A 21637-nucleotide genomic window follows, 5' to 3' on the forward strand; every position below is an offset into this window, starting at 1 on the left:
ACATTAAAATAATATAAAAAACATTTACAGTTGAGGGTAAACAAACTTGCGTTTCTTTTTTTTTTTCCTAATTTCAAATCTTTATTTAAGAAGTGCATCAAAACAAAAATAAACTGTCCTCTTTCCTTAATGTCCTGAATTTATAGAAATATGCATGGCATGTCACAGATGCACTGTCCTTCATTCATTTACATACAATCTTGATATGAAGCAAAATCAAAGAAGATCCCATTCCATCATCCTTTATTTTCTTTTGCTTATGACAAAATTGTGTACACCTGAAGAAAATCTCTGTGGTTGTATGTAAGAGCCTGGATCCCCATACAGCATGCCAATCCTCGATGTGTTCTCAGGTTGGTCTGGAGAAGCTCGACTGAGGTCTCTTAGGGCCGTGCACCAGGGTTCAGTGTCAGATTAGCCATTAATTCATGAACAGAGGCAAATATTGTACATTCTCCTAAAAGAAAAGACATGTATTTGTGTTATAAACAAGTGTGTGTTTGTATTGATATTTGTACATATAAAAACATTTTATTCTAAATACTATGAATACAAATTTAATAATTGATGCTGACAGATTTCACACAGCTCTATGAGATGTGAATGTGATAGAAGTAAAAAATAATAAATTCAAGAGCACGAATTCAGTTCTGTAAATATAATGCAAGTATCTTATTCAGTCAAGTAATTAGAAAACTTGTGTGCGTTTGTGCATCATTAAACCAAACATAACATGTACAGCAAAACAAATCACAAGCCTGCCAGAGCTTGAATGCATACCTGCTCGAGCTGGGTGGTGCTCATTAAACCTCCTGAGGATGGTGCTAACCATGAGGGCAGCAGCTCCAGAGGAGCTGTGTTGTCGAGGGATGTCCGCCTGCTGTGTCAGTCCTGTGGCCATGTCGTACACAATTGGCACAATGATGCTGATGGGCTCCTGAGGCACCGCCACTCTCTGAGTCAGCTGGAGCTGAGGACCAAGAGCTCGGTTAGTCAGAAGATTCAGTAACTGACAGCAGGTCTGTTATTCTGTTTCTGCTGTGCAATTGTTTTTTTTTCTCTATTAATTTATTTTTGCTTCAAGAAAACATTGGAAAAATATTTTCACAGCTCAGCTGTGAGTTGAGGCATGAAAGTACTCACAAAGAAAAGCATTTTGGTCTTAAGCACTACAGCGATAGTCCCTGGAGGAGCGATGGGCGGAGCACTGGGTGGGATTGTCAGACAGAACTGCACATTCCACTTTAGCTGGGCTGCTTGGTCCGGGAACTGCAAGAATGAAAACGATTGAACGCTACTGAGAATCACAAAATACACAGACACGTTCACTCGGATTTTTAAAACGATTCCTACACTGTCTTACCAGCTCAAGCTTCATGATTCGAACACAGTCTCTGAGGATGTTGGTGGGAGCCCCCAACAGTTTCGTAAAGGCATTTAGAGTGTTGTATTTAAAGGGTGGGCCTGCAACCTAGGAAAAAAAATGTCGAAATAAAAGTTAGATTTTTCCACTTGAAGAATAGGGTACACAGTGTTCTCTAAACGTTTCAGCACAGTGAGATTGTCCCTGGAAAAGACACGTTTTAAAACTGTGTTTAACATGTTTATTGGGTGTTGATCAGGTATATTAGTAAACTGTGCAGAACTTTGAACATGCTGGACCAAAGCTCATCACAAAACCTTTTTTTGGTTCACTTATGAAATTAATTATAGACCAGACAGTTTTAATTTCATCTTGAAATTCTCTGAACAGGAAACGTTCCAGACACATTAGATTAATTACATTTCTACAGCCACTTGCACTAAAATTAGTCACGCTAACTGACAATGTCCTGAAGTAATGCTGGTGAGGATTCTTCTCTTACCCTGGTTTCAAAAAACTTCTCCAAAACTTGCAGTTCCTCTTGGGACCAGGGACCAGTGTTCTCTGGTGTGACTTTAAGCTGCAGGGTCTGGTAACTCTTTGGGTTCAGAGCCACCCGACATTTCAGCACTTCTGTCTTAAACATGATTACTCCTGGCTCATTGGAGTTCACAATAGTGAGCTATGCAAAGGAGGGAAAGATTGTGGAGTTCAGCTATGAATGAGGATTTAATATACTTATGAATGCATTCAATAGCAGTATTTTACTAGACGGGGTAGTTAATCACAGGATTACACCCTTCCACCATTATCAGGAGTCCAAGAGTGTGAAGCAGAGGAACTCACATTGGCTTCCAGCTGGATGATTCTCTGCAGATGCCTCCTCATGATAACCGAGCCCAGGAAGCGTTCAAGTGGCGAACACAGATAACTACCAGCCAGCCCTGGTACCAGGCACATGGTGGGAGAGGGCAGCAATAGCACATGCAAGGCATTGTGGGTGAGGATGGTGGGGATGGAGGCAGCCCACGAGCGCTGAGGTAGCTTTCGAGGTGGAGGCATGCTGGTCGGCATCACTTGTGAACCTGCACACACAAAAATCAATGCTATTCGGTTCTGCCCCCTGCTGACCTTTGTACCATTGCCATTTTAAAGAATAAAATGCAATACTAAAATTTTTAACCCAAAGCCTGTACTTCACTAGCTGGAGTTTGTGCATTTACTCACTGGTCCCCGCACGAGGAGAGTGTGAGACATCTGGAATGGGTGAGTGGAGAGAGGGGTTACCAGGTGACATGCCGTGTATGCGTGGGGAGGGACCGGAGACTTGTGGAGAGCTAGGCCATGTGCCGGTCCTCTGACTGGGAGACACCATAGGGTATGGGGAACTGGGGTCCAAAGCTCCTGCAGTAACATAGAAGTGTATACTGAACACTGTATACTGAACACTATATACTAAACCTAATAAATAGAATTAGACAGAATTACAATATATTATCTAAAATGTCACAACTTCAAAACTAAATGTTGTAAGGTACACAAAACATTTTTGTAGAACTTTTAAGATTTCGCTTACTTTCATTTTCTTTTGACCCTCACAAATACATGCAACACGTAACGGGAAGTGAATTAAACAATTAATAAGTAATAAGCTAAAGTAACAACCAGGTCTGATTAAAACATGCAAGCAAACAGGTCTCCTTGATTTTACTGGAACGATTACAAAATTAGTATCAACGGCCAAACCACCACCAAATCAGTGTCCATTCAACCCCACTTGTTAATGTTAGTAGGAAATTAGTCCCTGTACCAACCTTGCTCACATGGTCATCTCTGAAATAATTCCTGCCAGAATCTATACAGCTATTTCACAGAGCCTGCTGAGGGCTGCTTCTCAGTAGAGAGGGCAGCTAAGGCCAGTTGAAGCTCTAAATGCTGCCCCCTTGCTGACACTTACCATGCGGGCTGGCAAAGTTGGATGTCTGGCCCATAGAAATGCCCAAAGAGGAGGGAGACGGAGTGGGCCCGAAGGGCGAGGGCGCCCGCAGAGCTCCACTAGGGGAATTGGCTGCATGGATGTTCCCTGCACACAGTCAACTGATGAGAAGTCCGTCTCTCCCACTAATGCTCTCTCACACACAAATCCACACACACTAAAGCAGGACAGCAGCTACAGCCCTATGATTTAGATGCGTGAACAAGCAAAGGGCAGACAGCATGCTCTGACCCAGAATTTCATGTGCATGGTAAATAATGAGGTTGAATATACGTAGCTCAAAAAACCCACCGTGCACGTTTGCAAAGTGACAGGCCAGCTGGGTACATGGCACTTGCAGTAAGTGGCAAAGCAACAATAGAACTTCCTTTTTTATGCCCTAATCACCCCAATGAAACACCCAAGTGAGTATGACATGGATAAATGGCCGAACACAAACTACTACAGACTCCCGGCTTACCCGGTGAATGTGTTGGCATCATGGAGGGTGACGGGGCCACACTACCATGGTAAGGGTTGTTTGGGGAAGTGAGAGGTGGGTAGACCCCTTGGCCTCTGATTGGCTGTTGGGGTTGCATCTGGGGCATAAGAGTGTCCATGACGTCCACACCCACTGGAGAAGGAGGATTGTCATCCTCGTTGACCGAACGCCGCCGTGCATCCTGGTTGCTGTCCACAAACATGTTCAAGAATGTCTGCAGTGAAAGATGATAGTAAATAATAAATTAGAAGGAAACTAAGTGGTTATCACTGTGGATATCATACATGAAGTTAGCAAAAATGTGAAATACACTTTCAACATTGTAACAATAAAGATGGCAAAAATAGAAAAACCTTTATACCTTTAGTCCTGGTGCTGGATAGAAGCCCTCGACGATCTTGGTGTTATCAAAGAGGCTGTAGGCACCATCACGGATGGCCACCACACCTCGACTGCGGCAGTAGATGTCAATGCAGTACATGTTGCGGAAGGCCAGGCGAATGTGGGTGGGGGACTGTGGTAGGATGGAGAAGCACTGGTAGGCTGTGTTGGTCCTCTGGGTCAGACCCAGCATGGGCACAGTGGGCAGTTTGTTGATAGCATTCAAAGGGGCCTGTGTGTCTGACAGCACCTGAAATTGCATAAAAAAAAAAAAAGAGAGAATATAACTTTAGATCTCTTTATGGTGCAGGAAACTGGTTAAAGCATTGCCAGTGAAGTATTGAAGATTTCATATTCTAAGATGAACTGCTCTATCTATCAATACTCCTCACAGGGCACAGCTCCCCAGTCCAATCCCACTGCTAAAGATTTACATTTTGATTTCAACCCTCATTGCACATTTACTCTAGTTAATCTAGGTCTAAACAGGCATTCATAAACTTAGATTGTTGTTCCTTGAAATCAAACTCAGCAGAGCATTAGATCTTCAGGGCATCAGGAATAAGTCGGTGTTAGAACACTCAATATAAATATACCTGTAGTAGCTGAACAACACTGGGGGTCTTGTTGAACATCTCCTGGAGTTGATGGAGGATGATGTTGTGGCAGTTGCTGCAGCCTGAGTTTGGCCCGACCGTGCCCAAAGCAAGGTGGAAACGTTGTGTTACAGAGTTCCACTGGATCGTCACCTTCAGAGATTACATCATATCGAGTGTTACAGGCAATTCTACAGAGTAATCTAAGAATAATAAATAAATAATGCCTGTACTAATAAAACATGAGTATCTAGTTTACAAACATACTTACAGAACTCCCTTTAGTGTTGCCATAACACAGGACTAACTTCCGGTAGTTATACAACCGTATTTCAGAGAAGAGGCTCAAGTAGGAGGGCATTTCTGTAAAGGGGGGAAAAGATAAGACAAATTTAGTTCTACTGAACACTGAGAATAGCATGACGGCACAGTGGGGTCCTAGAATCTCAACTGTGTAGATTGTGTGCATATTCTCCTAGTGGCTTCCACTGTTCTCTGGTTTCCTCCTACCTCCCAAATCTATGGATTGGCTCCAGTAAATTATTCATAGTTGTAAAATGAGTGTGTGTCTGTACGTACATGGTGTCATGTGAAACTGTACTTACCAGGAAGAGCACGTGAGAAATCCAGCATACACTCATACAGTTGGCTGATGCTGTTCCAGTCATTTAGGAACATTTCCACCACCTTCCGTCCTCCGACCGGCTCCGATAGTGGATTCTCGTAGGTCAGGTAGACGTGTCGGGCCGAGGCTGCATAAACACACACAGATATACTTATAACTAGCTGTCGACCGATTAATCAGGCCAATTATGTGTATTTTTTAATCAATTGGCATCGGCAGATTGTGCTGCAAATTAGGCGGATTATTAGAGAGGTACATCTGACACAGCAAACAGTCTGTGTACGTTCTGCGCTCGCGTGAGAGAACATAACTCTCTCATACCAGCAGGAGGCAGTTGTCTGTATTCACCTTCCAAACAGGGAAACAGAAAGCGTTGGACTGTAAATATATAAAGCGAGCAGCGTTTGGACCTGCCGCAATAATTACTAATGGACTTGTGTAGATTTTTGCAATTATGTCTGCTAAGTTGCAAAGACAAAAGCAAGAATGACAACAAATCTCAATATAAATCAGTCAATATAAATCTCACCCTGTTCTTTACTTGAGGTGCTGTTCAGGGGGCAGTTGGCAAAGACCAGCTCTGCCACCCATGTGCGGTTATTTCGACCCTGCAATCTAAAAGTGCAGTCCAGCAGAGAGCGATCCAGAGCCTTCCTCGTCTCCTCACCCACACCTTTGGCAGGTGGAACCCTGAGAGGTAACCAACAACATAATAAGGAAATATTTCAGTGTCAGAAAGCACAAATAAAAGCAACCTAAAACCTGTAAATGCTTCAACAAATAATACACTCTATACAGTGGTATAAAGCCTTGTACCAGGTGCTCACCTGAGAAGACGAATAGCATGGCTACATCCATCTCCTTCAACCTGGACTCCTTGATGAGGAATCTCCATATTAGTCAGCTGAGCACAAGGAGAAATTAATTATAAATATAAGAACATGCCCACATATTTTGTAATGTAAAAAAACAAACAAACAAAAAAAAAACAACACAAAAACGTATACATTTGTATTGTACCTCACAGCGCAGGCCAATGAGAGGCATGTTGGTGTCACACATGGCTACCAGGTGAGCCAGCTCCTTATTGAATGCACACATCTCCCCTGAGCGCTTGGGCTTTTTAGGCTCAATAGCACCTGGCTCTACTGACATCTGCAGAACGAAAATCCATTTCGCATGTCACAATTGAAAAATAATTAAAGAAATATTCGTGAGGATAAACAAAAAATAAAACAAATTTTCCAAAAACAAAATCAATCAGACAATATATGAGCTAATACATAATGAATCCTGTATAAAACACAAAACTTCATACACTGGTTCCAAAAAATATCACTAAGCTACACAAAATTATTTTCAAATCAAGTTTAAATTTAAAGTTTACAGCTGAAGTATATATTTTTATACAAATATTCCCTTTTTGATGTCCAATGATGAACTATGCAGAGAAAACTGATTTGATATTAGTGGTGTCCAATAATATTGCCAATATAATGTTAAATGTTAATTTTACTATTAAATATTAAGCTGTAAATGTCCCAATGCCTCGTTTTTAACGGTGCTGCTTCAGCTACGGTACAGCTATAACACACAATTCCTTCGCTAGTAAAACTACAGGTTATGCAATCATGATATTTATGTTTATTATGTAGATATTGTAAATTAAATTATACAGCATGTAGAAAGTGTGATTGTACGACTCTACTCAATTTCCATTTAGCTTGTTTCGATGTGAAATAGAGCTTAAATTATTAACTTTATAGTCAAATAATTGGATGATCCGCTGTGGCGACCCCTAATTGGAGAAGCCGAAAGAAGAAGAAAAAGAAGATAGTCAAATAATTCCTTTTTGTTTGCACTTATAACTATTCTCTAACCAAGAACCACAGTGATTCCCACCTTCCTCTTTCCAGTTCCAGGTCGGGTCAAGCGGCCAGAGGAAAAGTCCTGTGCCAGCTTCTCAAGGTCGGGCTTGAACTGCTGCAGAAGCAGGGCACATGGCAGCCCTTCCTCTCCTTCTGGCTGACTGACTGAAAGGAAGTAATATTTATACTGCAGCTCTGTGGGCTTGCTGGGGATGTCAAACATTTCAACCACCTGAGAAGAGAAGAGAAGAGAAGAGAAGAGAAGAGAAGAGAAGAGAAGAGAGAGAGAAGAGAAGAGAATGAGACTTCAACCAAAGCTGCCTTTCAACATTTCCAATGACTTTTGTTCCAACAAAACAGCCGACAGAGGAGGCTTACAATGTAGTATTGTGGAAGACGAGTGAGTTTGATGAAGAGCCGGTGTTTTGTGAGGTTGCCCACAGGATGAGAGGCAGAGTTAGATAAGTGGAGAAGATCTGTGCAGACTGTGGGCAGATGCTTCACAGACTGTCTGCACCGCTGCTCACCCAGCCAGAACCTATTCAACAAATAAATTCAACATCAATATTTACCTTAAATCAGCGTCTGTACCAGAGAAAAGAATTATTTGCCTTCAAGATCATACAAACACATTATTCATTATAAGACTTACTTCAGCTGCTGTAGCCATGTGATGATGCGCTTCATGTCATCATTGATGGTTTTCTCAATTTCATCCAACATTGACTGATCTGCAAAACAGATCCAAATTAGTGACTGGTAGCCTGTGGTATGCGGTTCATACAGCCAGAAAATATTATGATGCAGCAGGAATGGTACATCCATTGTCAGGTTGAGGAGCCTCAACAAATATATAACCAAGATTTTATGTAGCAAATATTTTGCTAAATTTACAAAATGCTTGATAATGATCAACCAGACGTGTCCTTCCTGTTCAGCATGTTTGAGTGAATGTCTTTCAGTGAACTTTTTTTTTTTTTACTCTTGTAGAAATGTATAACTGTAACCTACACCCCATTGTCGCTGAAATGCAGCAGTACCAATTTTTCTGCTAATTACTCAATAATGCACTCTATGGATGATCCGCTGTGGCGACCCCTAATGGAAGCAGCCGAAAGAAGAAGAAAAGAAGATAGTCAAATAATTCCTTTTTGTTTGCACTTATAACTATTCTCTAACCAAGAACCACAGTGATTCCCACCTTCCTCTTTCCAGTTCCAGGTCGGGTCAAGCGGCCAGAGGAAAAGTCCTGTGCCAGCTTCTCAAGGTCGGGCTTGAACTGCTGCAGAAGCAGGGCACATGGCAGCCCTTCCTCTCCTTCTGGCTGACTGACTGAAAGGAAGTAATATTTATACTGCAGCTCTGTGGGCTTGCTGGGGATGTCAAACATTTCAACCACCTGAGAAGAGAAGAGAAGAGAAGAGAAGAGAAGAGAAGAGAAGAGAAGAGAAGAGAAGAGAATGAGACTTCAACCAAAGCTGCCTTTCAACATTTCCAATGACTTTTGTTCCAACAAAACAGCCGACAGAGGAGGCTTACAATGTAGTATTGTGGAAGACGAGTGAGTTTGATGAAGAGCCGGTGTTTTGTGAGGTTGCCCACAGGATGAGAGGCAGAGTTAGATAAGTGGAGAAGATCTGTGCAGACTGTGGGCAGATGCTTCACAGACTGTCTGCACCGCTGCTCACCCAGCCAGAACCTATTCAACAAATAAATTCAACATCAATATTTACCTTAAATCAGCGTCTGTACCAGAGAAAAGAATTATTTGCCTTCAAGATCATACAAACACATTATTCATTATAAGACTTACTTCAGCTGCTGTAGCCATGTGATGATGCGCTTCATGTCATCATTGATGGTTTTCTCAATTTCATCCAACATTGACTGATCTGCAAAACAGATCCAAATTAGTGACTGGTAGCCTGTGGTATGCGGTTCATACAGCCAGAAAATATTATGATGCAGCAGGAATGGTACATCCATTGTCAGGTTGAGGAGCCTCAACAAATATATAACCAAGATTTTATGTAGCAAATATTTTGCTAAATTTACAAAATGCTTGATAATGATCAACCAGACGTGTCCTTCCTGTTCAGCATGTTTGAGTGAATGTCTTTCAGTGAACTTTTTTTTTTTTTACTCTTGTAGAAATGTATAACTGTAACCTACACCCCATTGTCGCTGAAATGCAGCAGTACCAATTTTTCTGCTAATTACTCAATAATGCACTCTATGGATGATCCGCTGTGGCGACCCCTAATGGAAGCAGCCGAAAGAAGACGACGACGACTTAATAATGCACTCTACAATACAAAACTATTTTTGCTTATACAAGGCAAAAATAGTTTTATTTATATATATATTTATATATATATATATATATATATATATATATATATATATATATATATATATATATATATATATATATATATATATATATATATATAGAGAGAGAGAGAGAGAGAGAGAGAGAGAGAGAGAGAGAGAGAGAGAGAGAGAGAGAGAGAGCAATAATTATAACATCTAAGCCTAACATGACGTAACGTTCAGGTCACATCCCCAGGCATCGCTCAGAAATGTTTCAGAAACTACTGAAAAGTACCATTAAACCTCAGATGTGTAGGTCAGTACAGGACAAACATGCATCAAATGACGAATATAAAAACGATATGAAGAAGAAATTAAAAAAAATATATATAAGAAAAACTATTTTAAATTCTCATTACCAAGTCAGTTTGAGAAATAGAGAACTACACCACTAAAACATACAGCGCCATAACGAGTATATAGGAAAATAAATTGTTTACCAATTCCATATAGCATTGGCTGAAACATGCCCGAGTGCAAATCGACAAATATGTGAAGACACTCGGATCGTCCGCATGGCTCCAGAATCGGAATGACGAGAGTGGGAAGTGCAGTCTCTATAAATGCTGCAGGGAGGGGGGAAAAAAAATAAAAATAAAAACAACACATACATTAGTCATTAGTCACATAGTGTAAATTTGTAGAACACGCTTAATGATAAGTCTCCTGGTAAATAAAAGCACAGACTCTTACAGTTGTCACTGGGATTGCTGCTCTTCAGTATGGCTTTCAGTTCCTGGAGCTTCTGATGGGAGCGAGCATGAACACTATCAATCAAAAGCTTTTCCACTGAGAGGTGGTCAATCTGCAAAGGGGAAACAAAAAATAAAATAAAAAGGTATAATAGTCTACCAGTGCACTTCACAATCTAGCTCTCAAAGAAATAAAAATTAAATAAAATCCATGCAAACTCCACACCTTCATGGCTCTTTCCATAAGTTTGGAATCGCATGCTGGCAGCGGAGGCTCATGGGAAATCTGCAATGGCTTAGATCCATCTGTTTCATCAATCTTGATGCTGACTTTGTGCACTGATGCTGTACCTGTCTTGCGACCCAGCACCTGTTGACTGGAGGAACAGAGCATGATGAGCTGCTGGTGCAGGTCAGTGAGCCTTTAGGAGTTTTATCAATGAGATGTTCTTACTTCCAGACAACCAGGGTGAGGCACTTGGCGGGAAAATAGCGCTCGACCTGCACTAAATCTCCCCAGCGCTCTCTGATCAGCATCAGAGTCTGAGAGTGCAGAACCTCCAGCTGTAGGGAAAGGCAAAATGAATCTGATGGCTCTAGTCAAGGACAGAACAATGATGGCCAGGGGTGAATAATACAGGGCACAAACGAACACAAATCTAAAGCCTTGAATTGTGGATTTCTTATAAAAGTTCTCATTTTTTAGGTTAATGCTCACAAAGGATTTAGAAAACCTGTTTATATACTATAATATACTATAATAACTATATAATATAATTATACTATATAATATACTATAACGTTTTTCTCCATGTTCTTTTTTGCTGTGAAGATGTTGGTTTTCAGAGCTAAAATCAATCTCTCAAAATTGCATTTTTTATATTATTTATATATATATATATATATAAATATATATATATATATATATATATATATATATATATATATATATATATATATATATATATATATATATATATATATATAAATAATATATAAATATATATATAAATAATATATACACACACACACATATATACACATTCACACACACACACACACAGTGGTGTAAAAAAGTGTTTGCTCCTTCCTGGTTTCTTATTTTGTTGCATGTTTGTCACACTTTAATCAGATCATCGAACTGATATAAATATTAGTAATAGAGAACAAAAGTGAACACAACATGCAGTTTTTAAACAAAGGTTCTTATTATTATTATTAAACTGTGGTTTTACACACCTGAGTTAAATTTCTCTAGCCACACCCAGGCCTGATTACTGCCACACCTGTTCACAATCAAGAAGTCTCTTAAATAGGACCTGCCTGACAAAGTAAAGTAGACTAAAAGATCCTAAAAAGCTAGACATCATGCCGATATCCAAAGAAATTTAGAAACAAATGAGAAAGAAAGTAATGGAGATCTATTAGTCTGGAAAAGGTTATAAAGACATTTCTAAAGCTTTAGGACTTTGCAAACCACAGTGAGAGCCATTATTCACAAATGGCAAAAACATGGAACAGTGGAGAACCTTCCCAGGAGTGGCCGGCCGAACAAAATTACCCCAAGAGCACAGCAACGACTCATCCAAGAGGTCACAAAAGACCCCACAACATCCAAAGAACTGCAGGCCTCACTTGCCTCAGTTAAGGTCAGTGTTCATGACTCCACCATAAGAAAGAGACTGGGAAAAAATGAGTTCCAAGACGAAAACCGCTGCTGAGCAAAAAGAACATAAAGGCTCATCTTAGTTTTGCCAGTAAACATCTTGATGATCCCCAAGACTGTTGGAAAAATACTCTGGACTGACAAGACAAAAGTTGAACTTTTTGGAAGGTGTGTGTCCCATTACATCTGGCATAAAAGTAACACCGCATTTCAGAAAGAGAACATCACACCAACAGTAAAATATGGTGGTGGTAGTGTGATGGTCTGGGGCTGTTTTGCTGCTTCAGGACCTGGAAGACTTGCTGTGATAAATGGAACCATAAATTCTGCTGTTTGCCAAAAAGTCCTGAAGGAGAATGTCCGGCCATCTGTTCTTGACCTCAAGCTGAAGCGAACTTGGTTTCTGCAGCAGGACAATGATCCAAAACAAGTCCACCTATGATTGGCTGAAGAAAAACAAAACCAAATGAAAACTTTGGAGTGGCCTAGTCAAAGTCCTGACCTGAATCCTATTGACATGCTGTGGCATTACCTTAAAAAGGCGGTTCATGCTCAAAAAACCCCTAATGTGGCTGAATTACAACAATTCTGCATAGATGAGTGGATCAAAATTCCTCCACAGCGCTGTAACGGACTCACTACAAGTTATCGCAAACGCTTGATTGCAGTTGTTGATGTTCAGGGTGTCCCAAATAGTTATTAGGTTTAGAGGGCAAACACTTTCACACCACTGTATATATATTTATATGCAATTTTATCATTACATTACACCCAGTCACATGTATTTCTGTGTTTCACAAATGATAATACAGTCAGCCCCCGATTATTCGCGGTTCTGATCTCGCAGCTCGGAAAATTTGCGGGTTCTCATTTGGAACGTAACTAACAGAAAGTTGAAACAGAAAGTTAAAATTGGCGGAAATCTGAAATCGGACCAAATGTTCAGGAACGTTAGAAATAACATTTTAAACTACGTTTTCACTAATACATTTCATTAAAGTTTTAAAAAACACATTGTATTGAAGTGACAATGTGTAGATGAATTCAAAAAAGGTACCACAGGGGCTGCGGGGGTGTGTCCAAAATCTGCGGATTTTCGGGAACGTAACCCCCCGCGAGTTCCGGGGACCACTGTAATAATGAAGCTGACTGTTTTCCAATACACCCCCAGAAAGTATTACTACTTCTATCTTACAGTATATTATAATGGTGATTACATTTTAAAGATTGTGTGTTAATATAGATCATGGTAATGTACAAATACAACACTGATAAGGATAAAAGTGGACACTAAAAGGATACGTAGGCAGTTGTACATGTCCTGGAGTGGCTTTTCATCGGCACACAGTCGTGACTGTACCAGCTCATGGATGAAATTCACCTGCATGCTGTGCACCAGAGCCCGGCCATCTGCGACAGAAATGGCATTCGTTGGCATTACTAGCAGCTTTAAAATGTAGAACAGCTTGATGTTGTACATAAACAGTATGTATATACACACCGCCTGTCTCCTTGTCCTCAACCAGGATCTCTAGTTTCAGCAATCTCCACGGAATCTCTGGGTCATCCCCCATCACTGTTAATGTGGCTTCAAACTCGCCCTCCACCCGGAACTTCACCCGGCCATTGGCTGGTTATAGAAAGCAGACAAGAACAAACGCTCGTTTTAGGATTTTGCATCGCAAGAGACATTTTGATCATAAATCTGTTGATGAAGCCAAAGAGAGGTGTGAAAGGAATGTGATGCCAGGGGTACTTACCCACAGTCAAGTTGGCCAGCTGGGGTGGCAAGTCAGTGGTGACGAGCCGGTGGCGCAGGATTTGGTTCAGTTGGTTCAGTGTTGCCTGCTTCTCTGCTTTGGTGATGGGGTCTGGAGGGATTATTTTGTCCTGAAATGGGGGGAAAACAAATACCAAGACATCATTTTCATAAAAAAATAAATAAATAAAAATCGCCTCCTCTTTTGCGAGTATGGCACCGTTTGAAGACCTGAGCTATGGTCAAACACTTACTCGGATACACGTGGGAAGACGTGGGTATGACCCTGTAGTCAGAACATCAATAGCAAAAGGAATTGCAAAACTGGGCAGGCGGGCATGTACTAAGGCATCCCGGGCTAACGATGCTAGTCTGTCCGCTGTGTCAACAAAAAGGAACGCTTGCTGGTCCAAAAAAGCTGAGATCATCTGTAAACAAAAAGATCATTCAGGATTCAACTCTGCAGACCCGAACTCAATGCGCAGCAGGAGATCATAAATAATGCAGCAGAAATGTTCCACAAACTTTTTGAAGTTCCAATACAAACTGGTGAACACGTTTTTACGCCTTCATTTCCACACAAACACAAAGTAACTTCATATGAAGCAACCCATCAATGTAGAACTGATTTGCTTTTTACAGAGCAATACACCAATCAGGCAGGTGATTGTTTAACCCAGTAGATGTTTGCGTGCGGATTCATGCGTTACGATATCATTATGGAACGTATTGGCTGGAACACGTACCGCACACCTCTCCACTTTCCCTGCGTTACTGGCCCACTTCACAAGCGCGAGCAGCCGCACGAAGAGCTGCCGCGTCCGGCTCGCAAAATGGACGATTTCGATTTTCCTAAACGGGAGGAGACAAGAAGGACATCAAGCATCTTTCAGGCATTTATACGGATATGTTTATTGGTGTGAAGCACAATTTAAACAACTGAGTTGCACTACATGTGCGATTTCGTGTAACAAGACTGACCTTTCCATGTCGGTTTTACGTGGGAGTCTGGAAGGAAAAAAAAAAAAAGAATTTAGTTTTTTTACAGGGCAGAAAAAAACAGACACGGCAGACATTCAGACCTGGTCCATGACTCATTAAATGATTAAATGAGTAGCAACAGATATTATAGATTATAGAAATGAAGGATTATAAACAGGTTTCTATTCCAACCTGTATATATTATATACAGTATCTCACAAAAGTGAGTACACCTCTCACATTTCAGCAACCATATTAGTATCTTCTCATAGCATAGAAATGAAATATTTTAGTATAGTGTCCTCTGAAAATAACTCAACATACACCCTTATTGTTAAAATAAATGTCAACAAAAGTGAGCACAGCCTAAGTGAACCTGTCAAAACTGTGTCTAAAGTGTCAATATTTTGTGAGCACATTATCTAGCACTGCCTTAATCCTCCTGGGCATAGAATTCACCAGAGATGCACAGGTTGTTGCTGGGATCCTCTTCCACTTCTTCATAATGACATCACGGAGCTGCTTATTGTTAAACACGTGGCGCTTCTCCACCTTCTGCTTGAGGAGGCACCACAGGTGCTCAATAGGGTTCAGGTCTGAAGACATACTTGTCCACTCCATCACCTTCAGCCAGGCAGTTGTCATCATGGCAGTGTGTTTCGGTCATTTACATGTTGGAAAACCGCCGTTTGGCCCAGTTTCTGGAGGGCATGTTCTGCTTCAGAATGTCCATGAATCCATGTTTCCCTCAATAAACCACAGCTCCCCAGTACCAGCAGCACTCATGCAGCCCCAGACTATGATACAACCACCACCATGCTTGACTGTAGGCAAGACACAGTTTTCTAGGTACTCCTTACCAGGGCGTCGCCACACATGCTGGACACCATCTGAGCCAAACAAGTTTATCTCAGTCTCATCAGACGACAGCACATGGTTTCAATAATTAATGCTCTTGGACAGGTTGTCTTCAACAGTTCGCAAGCTTTCTTGTAAGCCAGCTTCAGAAGAGGCTTTCTTCTGGAACAACGGTCATGCAAACCGAATTGTTGCAGTGTGCAGCGTATGGTCTGAGCACTGACAAGCAGCACTCGTGTCTGTTTTTTGAAGTCAGATTCTGCACCCGACGTGCAGCACGAGGACTCAACATGACAAAGATGTTTGTACTCAGGGTGTACTCACTTTGGTTGCCAGTTATTTAGACAATAATGTATACTTAGAGTTTATAGATATTTTTAGAGGACAGTAAATCTGTACTGCTATACAAGCTGCACAATGACTACTCAAATATTTCCAAGTTTTTTTTTCTATAGTACCAGAGTTAATGCAGTGTCAAAACTCGACATTTTACAACAGTGTAGCGCTGTGGATTCTTTAGAGTTTTATGTACAGCTTCAACAATTTCTCTTAAAAGGAGAAAATCCTGACAGTTCCACAAATCGAGGGAGTGAATGAATGGAGGATGGAAGGAATGAAAACATTTGTTCATGTGTGCTGAAACAAGTAGAACAGTTCAGTAGAACATATCTTTAGAAAATTAAATATTAAATGTAAAACACACACTTACACATCTGTGTTACCCAAATAGGGTTTAACAAAAGGTAAACAATTACATTTTCCCATTTATTTAGTTTTGTTTCATCAATTTAATGTGCCAATTTAATTGATTACTCAATTTAATTTATATAATAAAGGTGTATTGCATAATTTGATCTGTTCCATTTGTTCAGCAGATATTAATTTAAACATGTAAAATGTGGTTCACAAATGTTAATAGTAATATAGTAATAAACTGCGTTAATAAAAAAAAACGACTAGCAATTTATTTGCATTTCTTCTCCCCTAACTGTACTGTGTGTGTGTGTGTATATATTTTATATATATACATATATATACACACATATATATATACATATATATATATATATACATACATACATATATATATACACACATACATATATATATATGTGTGTATATATATATATATATATATATATATATATATATATATATATATATATATATATATATATATACACACACACATATGTATGTATGTATGTATGTATGTTTATTTTTTTATTTCACTTTTGCTGTTGATGTGACTCTAAATACAGACCATGACCACTGAGTGAGGTCTCTGCTTACGTCATGGATGCGGCTAAGCTAACAGCTAACAGTGCTAACAGAACTCACACACTCAGAAAGGAGTCATTTAGAGCTCAGTATTCAGTGTGGACGAGTTAAAGTATTTTCTTGCTGCTCTAAGTGTCTTCCCGTAGTAGTTGAGCAGCTCGTGTGGAGTGTGTGAGTGTGTGTAAGAGTGTGTGTGAGGGTGTATTCGAGCTCGGAGGCTAGGCGGCTGAGCTAAACGCTAGTCTGTAGACTGAAGCAGAATGAGTGTGTGTGTGTGTGTGTGTGTGTGTTAGCAGGTTAAGGCGCTGAGATGATGGAGGACTCACAGTTCAGCCAGCAGCGTTATTTCGTGGTATGTCCGCTGAAGCAGGAACTCGATCAGCACGCTGAGGCGGACTCCCTGCGTGGCCGGAGCTCCGGGTGCGGGCGGCGGCGCAGCGCTCGGCCCCCCGACGGGCACTAGTTGGCCCTCGGTACCGATCTGCACCGGAGCCATTTTTACACGTCCAAAGTGTGTGAAGATCCGCGCTGCTGCCGCCTCTCAGCCTCGAAGCGCGCACACCGCGTAACCGCTAAATAGATCTGTTTCACCGGCCCATGAGAAAAATCTCTCTACTGCCGAATCAGCCGCGAAAATCCCCCGCGGCTCCGACCGCCATCACCGCCGAGCTCTGTGTCTGTGTGCGTAAAGCCGCACACTCTACTTAACGTCCCTCTATGCACTTCCGAGAAAGTCTCTCTCTCTCTCTCTCTCTCTCTCTCCTTTTTTTTCCTTTTTTTTTTTTTTTAAAGAAAGACTATTTTTTTATTCGATTTGATCACCAGTACATAACAACATTTATGAAATATTGTATTAATCAATTATAACGTTTTACTGTTAAACATTTAAAAGGGGATAAAACATTAATATCATTTAATAACGTAACGTGACTTTTATTTTACAAAAAAAAAAAGGCAGCTCTGCTCCACCTTATTCTCTCCAACAAGAGTCAATTTTAGCAAATGATTCCGCCAACACTGAAATAAAATGTACACAACAAATCCGAATACAATTTTCCCTCTAAATAAAAATTAAAAGTCCCGTTAAAGGTTATAGAGTAATACATACTGTAAGTAACTGTAATGTACAGAATAGGAAAACCTGGGGGTTTAATCCGAAATAGATAAAAAGTGCACTAGAAAGGGGGCAAAAGTCTTTATTTTTAAGCTTCGTGTAGCGCATTTTATAGTGTAGGGTGCAGTGGTTTTGGACGTTGCCTCAATTTGACAGACAGTATTCAGTTCTCATTAATGATTTGGCGCTTTTTCAGATCCAGCAGCCCGTCATTAATCCGGTGCTAAATGCCGAATGAATTAATTTAGTGGATAATGCTGTTAAATCATTTAAAAAAAAAAAAAAAAAACAACCCATAATCTTTATATAAAAGTGCACGTTTTAAAAAAAAAAGGTGAAAATATTTAAATTATTGAAAAAAATATATATTATAATTTTATATATTTTATATATATTTTGCTGCACACTTATTTTACTGTAGTTTTTATTATAATATAAATTTTGTAATCGACAATTTTTTATTTTATTTTTTTGCACTGTAAAGTTTATTGCTTGTCACAACTTTATTATTTATTATTCCAACGCAGAGCCATTTTTCCTGTTGCTTGAACCGTTTTTAATGGAATCTTGACCTCTTTTATACCACCTGCTCTAAAACTGATCAGAGAAGGAGAAAAAATCACATCAAATGAGCCAAGCTGTGAAACAAATAAACAAAAAAAAAAAAAAAAAACATTACAAAATGTATAATATAATACAAACTACAGAAGAAGAAAAAATGTGTGCGGGAAAAAATATAAAAACTATTTAAAATAATTATAAAAAATAAAATATTTTTATATTGAACTCTCTCTCAGCTCCTGAGATCCAGCGTCTAAATCAGATTAGAATCAGGTTTATGGGCTAAGTGTGTTGACACACACACACAAGGAATTTGGTTCCAGCTGTTGGTGACTTTTAAAAGTATGGAAATAAATAACTAAATTTATCTTGAAATACACAAGACAATAGACTATATTATACAATACAGATTTCATCTTAATTCATTTTTTAAAATCATGGCTGACCCTGTGCCCTGAACTCTACTAGCCGGGATATTGTATGTGAGGAAAGAATTTCACTGTTCTGTAATGAACTGGTAACAAGTTAAACCTTTGTTTACCAATTTCCTTCCTGTTCCTCATAAGCAGCTAAGAAATATACTTAAACACAACGAGGACCACAAAAGAAAAAGGTTCATATATCTAAAACTGTTTCAGATTTGGCAGGAGTTTGACCCATGAGCGAAGTGTCTACACAGCGAGAAGGGTTTGGCATCCCAAACTCTATTAAACATCAGGATATTTCTGGTTGCCTCTTCCAGGAGGTTCAGATCTGATCACTGATAGAGCCTTCAACAAGATGAACTCCCAAATCAGCAGATGATGCAGAAGACAAGGCTTTTATTAGTCACTTATGCATCTCAGTAAACTATTTATTTTTTGTATTGTTTCGCAAAGCTTGTAAGGACGTTGGGATCACACAGCACAGATTCAACACAGAATAGAAACAATACAACTGAATCAACACAATATAATTCAATACAACAGAATCGAATAGCTTTGGCATCATACCCAGTACAACAGATTTCACTCAGCACTTCTTGTTGTGCAAAACAATAACATAAATACAAAATGATACCCACAATAAACACAATGCAAACAATAAAGATAATATAAGAGGAAAAAAACAACTAGCACACACATTCTTACATACGTATTCCCCTTACTGAAAAGTTATTGCGCTGGTTTTGGGTATTATGCATATAATTATTGCGGTGGTTATGTGCATTGCACATGTAAAATCTTTTACTAAATATGACAATAATAACAGTAAATGCAGTGGTCAGGGTGTGTGTAGTAACTTCTTAAAGGAAATGGTTAAAGAACACAGAATCACTGTTTGCCAGTAATCATCTCTACACAACGCCTGTGATCTGAGTTGGAGAGAGAAGTTCACAAACACACACACACACACACACACACACACACACACACACACATATAAACCTAAAAATATAAAGGAGCTTAAAATATTCCACATGGAGCGTTGAACAAAGCTCTCTCTATGAGCACCTCCAACCTTACAGGACATTACAGGAAAAGACTCAGACAAAATATTGTTTGTTACAGTGTTAATACATTTTGTTAATAAAACCAATGTTGCAACAACAAAAAAAAAGTTTATTTGTTCACATAGTTTTAGTTTATGAGCTGCGTATAACCAGTAAAACATTTAAATGCATTACAGGTTATTTTGATGTGCTCTGCTATTTTTTTTCTTTTTTATTATCAGGAATTTTGTACATAAATCCTTCAACCACATTTGTGTCACAATCATAACCATACACACAAGATCCATTGAAATGCTTTTTGTGACTGCTTTGTGAATTACATAGAATAAAAAAAATGTAAAAAATAGAATTGACAATTAACAGAACAGAAAGTTCTGTTGATAAATGTAATGTTGCTGCCATAATAGAAATAGAATTAGAATTATGCCGATGTACGTATGTGTAGCAGCACCTGCACCTGAGGAGGAAGATAAAGTGTGAAATGTATGTGAGTTCATAAAGCATGATGAGGTAGTCAAGTCAAGTCAAGTCAAGTCAAGAAGCTTTTATTGTCATTTTAACCACATATAGCTGACGCAGTACACAGTGAAATGAAACAACGTTCCTCCTGAACCCTGGTGCTACATACAACAACAATCACAGAAAACACAGGGCTGAGGACTAGTGTCCTTGCTACATAAAGTGCATCGTGTGCAACCTTGTGCAGACAGTGCAAAGACGACACAGGACAGTGCAAGACAAATACACAAAATAGCGCCACCAGTAAACCTGTTGTATATTGCACATTGCGGTGTGTAATAGAGTAAAGTGAAAATTGTAATTAACACAAATGTAAATAAAATGTTGTGCAAAAGAGCAATACCAGCAATCCAAAAAAAGATGTGCAAAAACAGCATCAAAACAGTTTGTGGTAATGAAGTAGTCAGTAGTCAGTACAGAGCAAAAAAAGCATGATGAGGTAGTTGGTTTAGGGCAAAAAAAAGCATGATGAGGTAGTCAGAATAGGGGGAAAAGCAGGATGATGTAGTCAGTGTAGGTTAAAAAAAAAGCAGAACTGCCTGTGAAACACTACAGTGCTATTACTTAAGTTTTTAGTGCTTTGTTTAAACACTGGACTTATTACGTAAAGTTGTGTGTAAATTGCTGTGTAAATTCAAACCAAAGTTTGATAAACTTTGATGTCTGTCTTTGCAATTACAGAGGTCAAATGTTTCCTGTAGTTTTTCACCAGGTTTGCACACACTGCAGGAGGGATTTTGGCCCACTCCTCCACACAGATCTTCTCTAGATCAGTCAGGATTCTGGCATGTCGCTGAGAAACACGGAGTTTGAGCTCCCTCCAAAGATTCTCTATTGGGTTTAGGTCTGGAGACTGGCTAGGCCATGCCAGAACCTTGATATTCTTCTTACAGAGTCACTCCTTGGTTATCCTGGCTGTGTGCTTCGGGTCATTGTCATGTTGGAAGACCCAGCCTCGACCCATCCTCAATGCTCTAACTGAGGGAAGGAGGTTGTTCCCCAAAATCTCACAATACATGGCCCCGGTCATT

At 39.6% G+C, this 21637-nt stretch overlaps 1 protein-coding gene across 2 annotated transcripts; it reads right to left on the minus strand.

Moving 5' to 3' along the window:
- Positions 1 to 226: 226 nt before the first annotated feature.
- On the minus strand, positions 227 to 17633 carry med14 (mediator complex subunit 14). 2 transcript variants are annotated; one of them, XM_046845621.1, is made up of 30 exons: positions 17247 to 17633; positions 14782 to 14808; positions 14547 to 14652; positions 14055 to 14228; positions 13802 to 13931; positions 13543 to 13671; positions 13344 to 13451; positions 10830 to 10962; positions 10602 to 10752; positions 10377 to 10488; positions 10124 to 10249; positions 9124 to 9202; positions 8850 to 9009; positions 8512 to 8709; positions 6463 to 6597; positions 6270 to 6346; positions 5972 to 6132; positions 5423 to 5569; positions 5089 to 5180; positions 4818 to 4970; positions 4202 to 4471; positions 3820 to 4054; positions 3321 to 3446; positions 2591 to 2767; positions 2210 to 2448; positions 1866 to 2045; positions 1364 to 1471; positions 1144 to 1269; positions 781 to 970; positions 227 to 457 (listed from the first exon to the last, which is right to left on the minus strand). In XM_046845621.1, the coding sequence occupies exons 1-30, from the start codon at positions 17414 to 17416 to the stop codon at positions 384 to 386; spliced, it is 4293 nt and encodes a 1430-aa protein (XP_046701577.1). In that variant the 5' UTR covers positions 17417 to 17633; the 3' UTR covers positions 227 to 383. The 2 variants fall into 2 exon arrangements, with proteins under 2 accessions (XP_046701577.1, XP_046701578.1); XM_046845622.1 differs by lacking the exon at positions 3321 to 3446 and having other exon boundaries at positions 17247 to 17632.
- Between the last annotated feature and the right edge of the window lie 4004 nt (positions 17634 to 21637).

This window comes from Silurus meridionalis, chromosome 3 (genome assembly GCF_014805685.1).
Source record: "Silurus meridionalis isolate SWU-2019-XX chromosome 3, ASM1480568v1, whole genome shotgun sequence".
NCBI classification, from domain to species: domain Eukaryota; kingdom Metazoa; phylum Chordata; class Actinopteri; order Siluriformes; family Siluridae; genus Silurus; species Silurus meridionalis.